This window comes from Buceros rhinoceros, unplaced genomic scaffold (assembly GCF_000710305.1).
Source record: "Buceros rhinoceros silvestris isolate BGI_N320 unplaced genomic scaffold, ASM71030v1 scaffold23345, whole genome shotgun sequence".
Lineage (NCBI taxonomy): Eukaryota > Metazoa > Chordata > Aves > Bucerotiformes > Bucerotidae > Buceros > Buceros rhinoceros.
The window spans coordinates 47,467-61,912 of NW_010412912.1; the positions used below are offsets into that span (position 1 = coordinate 47,467).

General features: G+C 40.6%; 1 protein-coding gene across 2 annotated transcripts in view; it reads right to left on the reverse strand.

Moving 5' to 3' along the window:
* KIFAP3 (kinesin-associated protein 3) overlaps window positions 1-14,446 on the reverse strand; it is a 66,228-nt gene that overhangs the window by 42,125 nt on the left and 9,657 nt on the right. For both annotated transcript variants that reach the window (XM_010136557.1, XM_010136559.1), the window contains 2 exons: window positions 14,341-14,446; window positions 643-743 (listed from right to left, as the gene is read on the reverse strand). In XM_010136557.1, the coding sequence (XP_010134859.1) occupies window positions 643-743; window positions 14,341-14,446 (207 nt within the window). The remainder of the gene's footprint in view (window positions 1-642; window positions 744-14,340) is intronic.

A 14,446-nucleotide genomic window follows, 5' to 3' on the forward strand; every position in this document is an offset into this window, starting at 1 on the left:
AACCCAAGCAAACAACAAAACACACAAAAAGCCATACATACAAAACCCCAAAGCCCATGATACTGTGTCTGTGCTTGGATCAAAGTCTAGGACTGGAGACAAAATGTTATGCAACACCAATCTGTAGCCCGAAAGACTGGTGAAGAGCCTTCCATAGTCTTCAAGTCTTCCCTGGTGGACATGCCGGCAGTTGGAAAAGGAATTGTCGTGGAGCTTGGCTGGTTTCCAGTTCATATCCTGTAATACTAGAGACGTTGAAATTTTGATACCCAATGGGATCAGAAAAGAATGCCTTCTCAAACTGCAAAGGAAATACTTTCCACAAGGCTCCCTAAGGACCTGCTGTGCACAAGCTTTAATCTCTTTCGAGCATTCCCGATCTTCTGTAGAAATTCATCAGGCCACCTGTATTTTTACCAATTCAACAGTCAGCAGCACTGACAGAAAATGTGTCACCTATCGCTTTCCTGGGGACCATTAAAAGACAGCAGGCACAGATGCCCGATGAATAGGTGGTTCTCTACCGACCCAGCAGCACGGTGGTTGTTCCCACTTTCACCTGCGGGTGTCAGTGCGAGCTCTGCTATGCGTGAGAAAAAGCTGCCTCTTGGCACCTCACCACACATAAAGGCACGTACCTACCTGTGGGATACAGTCTGTGTACGCAAACATTGATTTGAAGCGATCATCAATGCTTATGTGATACAGAATACACATTGCTACTTGTTTGTAGTTTTCATTTGCTAGAAGGAGAAAAAGAATCCGTATTAATAGAAGCCTGGTATTTTAGGTGTTGTAAACACTTAACAAGGGGAAAGTGAAAAGCAAATCCGAGCTAATAGAGGGAAAGTTTAAATCAGAAATGCAACATTAATGGAAGGGTCTTGCCTGGCCTATCCAAATGAACCACCTATTTGTGCAAAGCGGGAACAAAGGCTACGCTAAGTACTCCCCTCTCCCCAGCACCTCAAAACAACTCCTTAACCTCGCTTTGCAAGGAATCTATTTTGTGAAAGAAACACCTAGTAATGATAGGCCATCCAGAGAAAGCCTTCATCAACTTCCCACTAGGAAATTAAGTATCAAAGGTAATGCAAATTTAACTGTGGATACTCCTGTTGAAACAACAAACTTGTCTCAAAGTGAAATGATAAAGAATGTACCAATGCCAGAGAGAAAAATAAGAACTATGACTAAAAAGTGTTAGAAAGAACCCAGTGCCTTTTAGGTAAGTCACATACTGGTTGTTTTAATATCCTAAACGATAACATAGCCCTGTGCATGCCTTTTGTGTTTGACACATTTCTAAGAAATATGAGTATATTTTCATGTTGATACTTACCAAAGAGAAAGAGATTTTCCAGAAATATTGGAGCAGTTCATGTGAGTAGGCTGTGCTGAAAGCTGCTATAAAACCTTAGACAAACGCACAAATGCTTAAAAACACAGACAAATTTTATGCGGACTCACTGCCGAAGTCTGGACCGAGCATTCTCTTGAGCTCTCCTCTACCCCTACATGAGCAGGATACTGGCTATACATGGGATAAAACATTCATCCGAATGCTTATTTTAGTTAGACCAGGATGTAATAAGATCACCAACTCAGAATTATTCACAGATCTTATACAACTGATCAGAAATATCCTACCTCCCACTTCTGTTTAAGCTAGGTTAGAGCATATCTGTTTAACACTTTGGCAAAGCATCAAGACCTCAAACAGCAAGCAACGCAGTTAGATTTTTCTTCTGCATACATCACTGGGAGCTGGAAGCAAGGATATGCAAGCAGCAAGGATATGATGCCTTTATCCTGAGAATGCACATTTGTGCCTTTTTTTCAAAATCGAATTACCAAAAAAGACCCATGAAATCCTTCTGGCAGTTGCCAAAAAGCAGTGAAGCATTCTTACCCACGTCAAACCTAAAAACATAGCTGACCTTTCAGATCCTTCTGGATGCTTACCTGTTTGAGAAAACGTGACTTGTATCACAATCTGCCACGCACTTAGCAGCTGGAGAAAGGATCCTGCCTGGGTCCGAAAGCCACCCTGGCTATTACTAAAGCACAGATAGTGCTGTAGTTGCTAACGCATACACACTGTTTTAAGCAAACAAAGTTAGGTGTTTATTACGTTTTGTGCTTCTCTTGTGACTGATCATCTTACCTACCAATTCCCTTGTTGAATTTACAGTGACACTACAATCACATAAAAAAACCCAAACTTCCCATACACACAGCTAAGGGCTTCTCCTAAGCAAATATAAAAATCTGAACAGTAAATCATGCCTTTAGATTTCATGGGGTTAAGAAAAAAAGAACTGTTTACACTGTTCTTAATACTTTTTCCATGTTTCTAGTTCCAAGATTCAAACATCAAGACTCAAATTTAAGACTCAAATTACTATTACACTTTGCTGGACAATGCAGGAAACGCTACATAAAGTAAAAGGTGAGCCAAGATAAAAGGGAGGAAGGTCGGCTCCCCTCAACAGCAACAGGAAAAACAAACTGGAGAAATTGGACCAGACTTTTAGCAGGTAGGAACTAGCAGGCAGTCAATGAGAACAATGCTATTTTGTATCTGCTTAATCTCTTCCTTCATGATTTTCTTCCTCCTTAGTTTTGCAAGCTTCATTTGTGCTAAGATAAAGCATCAGTTAAGATACAGCCTTATATTTGATAGCAATAGCAGTTTCCTGGTATTTGGCAATACTGGTAGCTTATTTTCAAATAAAATAGCCTACTGCAGTGGCAAAAGCCTTCTGTTTAAAAAGAAGAAACTCTGCATAGTTTTCTCTCCCCTTTTGAAAAAGGTCCAGGCTGTCACAACATTTCTGATGCCAGAACAGCCTGGGTATGAGTGCTGAACGACAGCACTGCCTCCATTCCTAAACTACCAAAAATAATCAGAAAGACCTAGATACTCAACCTGAAGAGTGAAGAATAGCTACAACTCAAATCTATTTATTTTATCTAAATGAATTCATAAAGAGCTGGTTTTTAATGACTGGCACTTAAATTGTGCTCAAGAGGTATGTTCCATGAGGCAGATTTCATGACACACAAAAAGCAAAGACAGCTATAGTTTCAAAATGAAGAGTTTAATTTAAATCCCTTCTCGCCGTGCAGTTAACTGACCTGTTTTCCATGAATCCCCCCATCCTACTGTCAACACAGGGAACAGAGAAGGGTTTAGAGCATTTAAGTCACAGCCACCTATTGCACAGGCTCACCAAGGAAGTATTTTTCAATTGTGAGTAAACAGGAAAAAAAACCCCTGAATTCTTCTAAATTGAACATGAAAACAGACTACAGAGCTAAAGCCAAAAGAAAACAGTGTGCAACTACAGCAGCTTTTCAGTATTAAATGGTATATGCCTTTAAGCTTAATTTCATTTTAGTTTCCCAGAAAGGTATTAATTTCAGGCTGATGTGTGGAAGTTTTACTGTCCCGCTTTCCCTATGGAGAAAGAGCAGAACCTCCTGATTTTTTTTCTGTTCTCAAGCAAAACAGTGGCAACGTGTGATCAAAAGAATCAAACGCTTCAGGAAAATCAAGAGTAGGTGGCAGTTTCTAAGCACAGCCAGCATGATGAGGCAGAGACTGAACACCTACAGCACTTTAAACACTAAGCACCATCTTGCAGGACAAAGATGGTATAAAAGAGTAAGAAGCCACAAACTGTTTGAAAAACCTACCAAGTTTGACTGCCATCCTTTCAACACAGGGACTTCACTTCCCAAAATATAAACTGGGAATATGCCTGTACTAAGCGTACCTTTTTTAAAAATTATTTTACACTCACGTGAATGCTAATGAACAAAGCCCTAAGTCATCATTGTTTAGAGACTTGGCTGTGAAAATTTCAAACCCTGCCCAGTACCTGGCTAGAGAACAGCTTTCCAAAGCTTCAAAGTGGAATCTTTTCTGTTATTTTTGACCACTACTGAAGACCACACATGAGAAAGCAGACACTCTAAGGAAGACTTCCTTATGACTTGGTACAGTATGCATCAATTATTCCCCCAACTAGAAAAAGAAAGAGAAAGAAAAAAAAAAAAAAAAACAAACCCACAGATCTCTGCCAAAAGTGTTCATAAAAGTCACCAAAGTTTTGGAGGGATGCCAGAAAGTTGTGGCCTACAAATGCTGGTAGTTTCGAGCATCAAGCTTTTTATGACTGAAGGTGGAAGAGCCAAATGGCCTAAAGCAGTAAGGGCAGCCCTGGAAAATAATGGCCTAGTCATTATGGATTCTTCTGGTATTTATGACAATAAAACATGAATCATAATGAACTCATTGGAATTTAAATGTGGGGGTCATGAGTACTTTGATAGGATTTCCACAAGAATTTACCCTTAATTAACCAAATAATTATTTGAAAGTGTTACTGAATTATCCTTAGTTCTTATACAGCCATTCCAGAGAAATGGGTCATTCCCAGCTGAGTGCAGTTAATGCCTTAACAAACCGGTCATTAACTGCAGTTACTGATTTTGTGGGAATTACTGTGTTATAAAATACACTCAACAGTTTATAGAAACAATACTTAGATTTTTTTTGCAGCTGTAGTTCAGCTGGAGCAGCTGGGATGGAAAAATATCAGGTCCCTCAGGCTGTTTTCACAACTAGTTTTCTGCAAATTAGAGAGGGAAATAAATACACGATGGGTTCTGAGTTCAAAATGGCTTCAGATTTTTAGCCTTTGAACATTAATAAGCAGCCATGTGCCAGCTCTGTGGACCAGCATCTGAATTTCATGTCTAGTTCTTACAAAAGTTAAAGATCTAAATGGTACTAGTAGCAGAAGCTAAAGAAAGAAAAAGTTTTCTTGATCATAGGATCAGATCCTACATTTTGGTTTGAGTTTGGAGCTTAAAGTAAAAAAATCCTCCATTAGCTCCATGGTAACAAAAGAGAAACCCTGAAGGTGTAAAACTGAAACACCAACCTGATTTGCAGCAGCAGCACTCAGATTTCAAATGCTACAGTAAAAATGAGAATATAGATTATGGACTAAATTATTCAAATGTAACCACCAAATTATTCAAATGCAGCCATTATTTGTAATGGAATCAAAGTCTCCACATTAGATATGAAATACAGCCTGTCCAACTCATGTGCAAGACATTAGCTACACTAAATCAAAACCAGAACACAAAGGTAAAAACCTATTAAAAAGGCAGCGTGCATCTTCATTGCAGTTTCAAACCCTGATACTCTCAAGTCAGATCTGCTGCAGAATTAGGCAAGCAAAAATCTAGATGGAAGAATGTCACAAACAGAGCATGAGATCTATGAGCTGTCTCACAGGGCTGTCAGAAAACATTGAATCAAGAGTTTATGCACATGGATCACAATTAGCAGTGATCGTAGGAAAAAATCGATAGAAAGGTGTCTCTGCTTACCTCTATCCCATATCATTCCTTTCAACCAGCTCTGGAAGAGTTGGACTAAGTTACGCCATGTGTGGTTTAGACACATACTGGTTTGATTTACATATATAAATATAAATCATACTGGATATATCTGTTTATTTTATCAGGAGAACCCGAAAGAATTTTCAAATCTGCTCATACTCAAGGAGACTAGACATTGTAAATAATACATTATTATAATAATTACAAACTAATAACCCCTCTTGTGCCACCCTTATGTTATTTGAAACCAGCTTCATACCATAAGCTTAACTTAAAATCCTGATTTTGCTGTGGTTGGAGTTGTTTTGGGTTTGGGTTCTACACCCCCCACATAACTATGTGTCACATCTGAAATACGGATACAATTTTTTTTTTCTAGTAAACAAAGAAGGAATTATAATGATGAATCCTAAGCCAAAGGACTAAAAAATTACTATTCTAGGTTGAATTATTTGATGTTACAGCTACAGACAAAAATGAAGCTGCACATCTGTAGCACCTACATTTCTTTGCCTGGAACCCTATGCAGGACAGACTGAAAAATATACAGTAAACACCCCGCTTGCAATATTACTACTCATAAATGACAACAAAGCACAGCCACTGTCATTTTTTGAGGCTTGATCTTACTACAGGAAAAAAAATAAAACCATTTTTGTTATTTAGGATGTCCTACGAGCAATTCTACCTGAACTCACGTGATTTCACACAGAAATTGGAAGCTAATTGATTGCGGTATGCCATATACTGCACAAATCAAGATAAATCAATTAGAAGTTCAGAGCAGAGAGAAAACAGGAGGCATCAGGATTATCCCTGAAGCAAGAAGGTAAAGGTGTTTTGGGTCAGGCTATGACCAGGGAAGAAAGCAAGAGACAGAAAAAGAATTAACAACCATTACTACAAGAAACTGTAAGATGGACGACACGGTTCTTGGTTTGAATCAAAGCAAGCAAGCACCCACTTTCAAAGCAGATGGATAAAATTTCACGCAAAGTTGTTCCTTTAGAAGTCTCACCAAGCTACACAGATGAAATGCTATACAATTAAATGGAAATTTACAGGACGTGATTTTTCCCATACAGGCACAGTATTTCATTGAACTACCGCAACTGCTCAATTGCAATTACTAGAAAATATTCAGGCTTCTCTGCTCTAAAACACTCCTTCCAATCTTCTGTGTGGAATTTGGTGGGAATGGAGGTAAAGGTTTTCCATGCTCCTGGCTCTGCGGGTGCACAGCTCCACAAAAGAGCAGCCTCAGCTCTGAATGGATGGCGCAGCTATACTTCAAAACGCTCCTGCTCAACAAAGGAAAAAACCAATGCAGGATGCTACCTTTCACTGGGAGAAAGGGATGATTCACCCCATTGCAATGGAAATTGGTTTCACCCTTGTTTCAAACCTCAAGTACAAAACTGAGGTTCAAATCTGCTGTGCCCAACAAGTGGAATTAAATACTGGTTGAGCTTTTGAGTCTTCCGGATAACAAGAATTAAGCTCTGTATTACTGAAGAGATTCTGCTCCTGTGCAAGCACCAGCACACTCCTACTGGTAGAGTCTAGAAGAAAGGTAAACAAATTCAATCGTATTCGTCTTCTTGTGAAAGCATTACAGCTTTGTTATTTAAAAGGTCATTCACTGATGATCTACAGGTTTCTCACATATCTGACAGCTTTTCCAAAAAGAAAAGACATTTGAGGACCCTGCCTCAAAGTCACAAAGTTTTGCTTTACACAATGAGACTACTCCAATATGTAAAATTAAAACCCATTCTGCAAAGCAGTTGTGTGTCAAAGATCAGAGGAACGAAAGCTGATTGTAGAGAGACACACCAGCACTGTACTCACTAGAGTGCAATGAAGGCTTTGCTAGCCGATCTCTTCCCCCATCAGTGCAAAGGGCCTGAAGATAATACTATCAACTGACAGAGGATTTCTCACCTTAGCAACTGCAGACATGGGGATTCTGCAGTCAGTCCCCTGCACTGGAGAAGATTATCAGAGAAACTTAGACAAGCAGCAGACACTTGTGAGTTAAGATGTTTCCACACATCCAAAAGGGAAAGCAGGTTGTAATCTTCCTCCTTACATCTGAACCTACAAAAGCCTCAGAATCTATGGGGCTACTCTATCTGCAACGTTGTTCCACATGATCCTTTGGGACCATCCCTCTGCCTGCAGGCTTCACAAGGGGTCTGGAAAAAGGTGCTCCTCTCTCTTCTGCCTTGGCCCTCATACAGGCTTTATGAAGATTTTACTATAGATTAGGAAGACCAGTAGAAATGCCCCACCCCTTCTTTACAGAGATTTTTCCAAGAAACTAGAGCTGGTTATTTCTGTTCTGTCATGCTTTAGGCATCCAAATTACACCCTGTAAAGCTTTCAGATGTCAGTAGTTCAACAGACTAGCTTTATATTTTACTGTTAAGTATTAATTTGGTCTTGCAACATGCAAAAAAAGCATTTACAGGACTTCAATTAATCACACAGTCACATATTGTAAGCTGCACAGGAGAAATACTGGCTCAGGGAATCCTTCCCATTCATCAGTTTGGTGATTTTCCGACAGCTCAGCTCCCTCATCTTTAGATTGCTGCCATCTCTCCACTCCTGTCCTTGCTGCTGTCATAAGCATTTCTACTTTCAGCCAACACTCATAGTTTCTTGGGTTACACCAAAGTTATCCTCTTCATTTAAAAAGCGACTAACACAGCTAAATACACATGTACACTTGTGAGCAGCACACCACAGCAATGAGCTTTCACTCACCCGAGCAGTCAAAGGCTGAGTGTTCAGAATAGCAAGGATCCACTTGAAATAGCTACAAAATGGAAAAACACTGATTCCAACTCTGGACAGTGTTAAAGGAGTCAGAAAACACCCGTAGATGATAGACTTCAAAAACTTGTAAGCTTATATAAAAACATGAGGTTATGAATTACAGTTACTCTTCCCTGACAATTCACTGCAATCTACCAGCAGCACAATGGAGGGAGGGAATCAGTGAAGGTGCTTCCCCCAAAGTGAGTCAGAATTCTATTTCTGCTTCAAACGCCGTATTAGAGATACTGATGTCTCTCTACTTTAAGTTCTATATTTCTTTATTTCACACAGTTAAGGTATCTAAATAAGCGCTGGATTCTAAGACACATTGTAGACCCAAAACTCTCCTTGAGCCAGTTAGACACACTAGATTTTACGTGCACTTCTAATGAGGATTTAGAAGTTGAATGTTAAAATATGTTTTGTTTCTTTTGGTGGGTTGTGTGTGTGTGTTGTTGTGGGTTGGGGGAGGGGGGGGAGGGTTTTAAAGGTTTGGCCAAACTCACTACAAATGATAGAAAAACTACCATTAAAATAAATCCCTTAATAATTACTGCTTTCCAACAGACTGGTCCCTGTAGCTGAACTGTTACTTAATGTGCTTCAGCCAGCCTCTACTATAAAGGAATGGAGACACCCCAGGCGATATTCACACAACAAGTATTGGAACCAGCTGCTGCAGAACCACCTTTGGAAAAAAAGGTTTCTCAATTTAATTGGGAAAACAGGAGGAAGCATAAATTTTACTGCCATTAATAACTTCAAGCAATCCCGATTATGACTTTACCTCGCCCTGATGGCTGGACATGTGCTTTTTGTTAGGATCTTTGCCACATCTGACCCCTATTGTTTGCTCACTTGATCAGGTAAGAAAATGTATGTTTCTTTATAGGATAAACGAGGCCTATTAAAGTCAGAAAAAACACTGCAGTAGCCTATAAGAAGCTCCATTTTTCAACAGATGTGTGAAGCTCCATAATAAGTTCATTACAAAAAGGCCAAGTGAACTCATAAAGAGAACACATCTACTTTAAGCCTTCTTAAAAGAAACTTTCATAAAAGGAATAGAACATTAAAAACCCACAGCACTCCATTAATTAGAAGCAAAGTACTTCTTGGGATTTTAAACAGCAGTCAACATATAATCCAGCTTGGCTGCGTAACACATCAAGACTCGATTGTTAAGAAATCCGACAAAGAACTGGTTGGCAATTATTTGATTGCTCATTAAACCTAACTTCTAAAGAATGGAAAAATACCAGAGGAACATCAGCAGTTTCCAGAAAGCTTTTAGATAATAAGACTCTCAAAAGTTCTACCAATGAACCTAGCGAAGTCAGGCTTTTCAGTGAGGACTAAATCAAAGTCCCCTTCAGCTCCAGCTATCTCCAGCTTCAGTAAAGAACTCTTGACAGAAAAGTTCGACCTGCTTTGGAGTTTGCAAACTATCGCACAGCCCTTAGACTTCTACATAAGATCACGTGGCTGCTACTACTCAGTGTACTGATACTAAGCCTTGGAACACTGAGAAGTTAAGAATATCAGGCCAGATATAATGCTCACATTAATAAGGCACAAAGGCTCGATACCATGACTGGCAAAACTATATTACTGCTACTTGGGACAGATCACGCCGTATTTCAGAGTGTCATATCACAAACACTCACCTACTTGGCTGAATACCAATCCACAAAGCCAATTTTCTTTCAGTCACTATAATCCGTACTGGAAAATATAGCCCAAGATGTTCATCACCACCTAAAATCTTTCTGAGTTTGAACACCTAGGCACTGTGTAACACTTCCACAGCCATACGCACAACCCTTCTGCACTCCATGTCTCATTTAGGCCTGGTTTGCAACTGGTAGTGTTTCGTGGCCTGCCCACTTCTCAGCTCACCAATATTCGTGCTTAGTCAGCCCTCATTTTTAAAGAGCAACCAGTAGTTCCAAGCAACCAAGAAGAGACACTTAAGTCTGCCTTTCAAGCACAACGGGTTTTCATTCTTTAAGCATGGCTTGCACAGGGAAGCGAATGAAAAGAAAGTGGCATTTCAAGACACTGTGAATTCAGTACACCTAAGAACTGTCCAGCAGCTCAATGGGATGAACGCACACATCACAAAAAACATTTGCTTCCTGCATGCAGACAAACTTACTCCTTTTACCCTTTGAGCAGCAGCACAGTTTCCCACTGTAACAGCTTTTGCACCTTTCCCTATCATTTATATCCTTTTGAGAGGAATAATTAACTCACGGGCAGACACAGAACGCCAGCACTGCCTGCCACGCCTGTACACCACCAGAAGCTCCTGAACAGGGATCCACCAAGACGACCTTGCAGCCTGCCACAACACACAGCAGCACTCAGCTGGTTCCGCTGTACAACTGCCTGCTGTTATCACGGAGAATGGAGAAGTGTTTTTCTCGCTTCACAAAGGTTAAGAAACCACTCAGGCGCAGCACAAACCAGCATCCTTATTAAAAGAATGTGAATCAGAAGCTGCGCGTATATTTGAGCTGTACTAAAAATTTTGTATTTGGTTTGGCCAGTTAACTAAAAAACAAAGTGAATTTGGTCCAAACAAGAAGTAGGGGTAGACAATTCTCCCTTGCAGACAATGTTTTCTTCTGTTTGCTGCCAGGGCATTTACTTCAGAAACCAATCACAAATCCAGGGGAAGAATTATGAAAATGGGTAACACTGTCCTTCTGTCCAACAGTGGAAGAGCATTCCCAGGGATAAAGGAAGGATGTGAATCTGTTTTCTTAAAGTTCAGCTCTACATTTCCCCCCTTTAGTGATAAAACTTCCCACAAGAGAATATACTGACCACCAACCTCTACTGTATATGGAGCAACTCAGTCCCATACTCCACTCCGCCTGAATTATGCCATGAAAAGCAAGATGAGAGCACTACAAGGGTGAAGGAAACCTCCATAGAATAGTCTATAGTGTGCTTCTTTGGTGTCTCCAGAGATGATGATTAGATGGCACTGAATCTGTATTTTCCACATTTCAGGCAAAATTCTAGTTCAATACACTTGGAGAATTTATACAAGTTTTCACCTTAATCCACTGAAGCCATACTTCACATATTCTGGCCCATAAAACAGTCACAGAGAATGTATAAAAGAAAGATCTCTCTGTAAATACAATTTCTACATATTAGAGCAAAGCCAGTGGTACAAAAAAAAAAAAGAAAAAAATGCTCTCCATGAGGGCCTGGTGATTTATTTACAGAGTCTTCTTAAAGAACTGAAGTCACACAAATCAGAAAAATTTCTTTTCATTCCTCATCAAGCAGCTTGCGTATGTAAAAACCTGAATACAGCAGGCTCTCTCTCACAAGCCTCCAGCTTCTGATCTCAAGTCTGAAGCCAAATTTCCCTCAAGTGCACCCAGTTTTTTGAGATTCAGAACATTACAAAGATCAGCTGCAGCTGATTAACTTGGGTGCCTGGAGGGAGCAAGCGGAATCTTGTCATGTACAATACTACAGACTTGTGAAGAGAAGCCGCAGAAAATAGCAAGTGGTGTTGACTGGCAAAGCTACATGGGGAAGCAGGCATTGGCACTATTAAAAAGAAACGGCTAATTAAAATGGAAACCAAGACAAAGCAGAAAGTCTCGTGTCCATGCTTTCAACAGCAGCCTCAACACACTGGAGTGAGAGGGAAAGAAAGAAGACAGTCCTTCTCCAATATATCCATGCCACTCTAAGACCATTCCTGATAGCTCAGAGTTGAAAGCCAGTCCCTCCCCTCCACTTCCAGCCTCCACCTACACTTGCAGCCTTCCTCCTCCCAAGCCACTAAGTGACCCTTCGAAAAGCAACACATCTTCCAGAACTGCAGACTGCAGCCCCCTCAGTGCTCAGCACCAAACCACTTCCTGACAAATCCTGTCCTTCAATCCTTTGCAATCTCAGCTCTCCCCTTAAACACCTACTATGCTTAATTTATACTCATCTCAAACACGGTGCTGAAGACTGAAAGGCACAGCATGCACAAATGTTAAATTTCAGTAGGCTGAGTCAACAACTTGACCTCTTGGCATTAGGAGCTGTATGGCAACTTGTCAACAGCTGTTGAGGTGTGTTAGCACTTTAAGGTGACTTGCAAATGCAAGCCGAAGGGTACTGACTTGAATAATACGTGTTTAACACCCAAGTAACCTGTATAAAAGGGGCAACCGGCACATACTTATTTTATTATTAAAGCTGCAGGATTTCCTGAGATAGGACACACCAAGTTATGGATTAAAGAATTATCTGCATCACCTAATCAAGAAGAGTCTCATGAATCACAGAGCTGGCTTAAGAAACAAGTAATAGACTTCTACCTACATTTTCTAACCAGCACACTGCAAAATAAGAATTGAACAAGGAGGAGCTACGGCAAACAGCATGCATCACTATCAGAAAGAAAAAAGGTTGGGGGGGCACGGGGGTCAAACACTTCCAAGGCAAGGAAAAAGAACCACCCGTGGAGCCAAAGAGACAGTAAGCTTCCAAAAGTACTAGCAGATCTTGCTGCAGATTACCCCAACAGCCACTTCAGGAACTGACTGCAATTATAGCAGCCAGCTTTTCTGAGCTAAACGGCCTTCCACCCAGCACTGCTTACAAGTCCGAGAGACTGGCATTTGAAAAGAAATTCTCTCCACATTAGAATCAGTCACTAGAAAGCAGACATTTAACTGATGAGTTTAGTCTGACTCTAACATTAAATGGGGAACTTCCGGGAGCAGGGATCTCACTGATCTGTGACCAGCTCCCACTTTTCTGCCAAATGACTTTTCTGTCGTATCACTTTTCTGCCAAATGACATCGTAGTGAGGAAAGTATAAAGAGGAGGGATTCCAAACACCAGTTTTCTTCTGACTCCTAGCTCAGCCCAGAGGAGGGTATCTATCTAGTGCAAATGTGGTTGTGAGGCAGAAAGCATACAAAGATCTGAGGCATTTCAGGATGTATCAGGTAGCTGCTATATTAATCACCAATGGGATTAAAGCTTCCAAAGCAGTCTAAGTTTTCATGGTGTTAACTTGTACACTAAACAGCAATAAGGTCATGTTGAGGTTGAATATAAAATTGAGAAGGCAAGTAATTCTGAGACTATATAAAGCCAGGGGAGCAAGCTCATAGGTCCCTCTTTGCATTCCACTCGTTCCCATCACACCTGGGTACATCAGCTGGATTTAGCATATCCTAAACCCAGTGTATCTCAAAGACATCTAACAATGACTTGCATCAGCGTTTCACACATTTAGATCTTCAACTCCCACTTAAAAATGAGCATTGGCAATTCTTACGGCCAAACCCTGCTAAACATTTAGTGCGTCTACCAGAGCAGCCTCTACATAATATCAGCTGAAGAATACACAAGGAGCAGTAAGAGCTCCCTCCTGAGACCTCCAGTGTACAACAATGATCATATCGGACAACCCTCTGCTTTTTCCAAACCCTTTATTGCCTCTGTCGCTTTCCCCTATGGACAACAAAAAGTTTCACTTGTATCTGAAGTACTCATACGATCCTAACACAAGTTACGGACTGCCAAGCTGGAAGTCCAGAATTCAGTGCTGCCTAGAGCCAAAGTCTGACAAACCTGGGAAATTGCAGATCCCTCTACCTGGGCCATTAAGGTAACAAGGGGCAGCAGGTATATCAAGTTTCATAAAAAAAAAAAAAAACCAAAGCGCGGGGCTGGGGCAGGTAGTTGGTGTCTCCATCAGCTAAGCTCTGTGAAGTTGCTGGCTATTTTTCCTACATGCTCTCCCAAAATAACAAGCATCAGCCATGTGTCAGGGCACATGGCTTTCAGGTAGCTATAAAGTTATTTTTAAAGACCAGAAGACTCATTCACCAGTTTAAGAGAGCCTAGGAATAACTCTACTGGGAACCACATTATTTTAGCCTTCCATTTAAACCTGCAGCTGAAAAGACAATTTGAATAAGTTAGGAGTAGTGAGGAAGTTCTTTGGCAAAGAGAACAGTGACGCAACAACTTTTAGGCACGCTGTATCATGATGCAAACAGCTGAATGCTTCCCTGCTGAAATGTCTGTTAGAACAAAAGGAAACATACCTAGAAGTGCAGTGAGTTTTGGAAGCAGACCAACTTGTACCATTTTATTTCTCAGGCCTGTGTCAAAGGAGAGATTTAGTAAGAGTCGAAGAGTGATGTTCAGCAG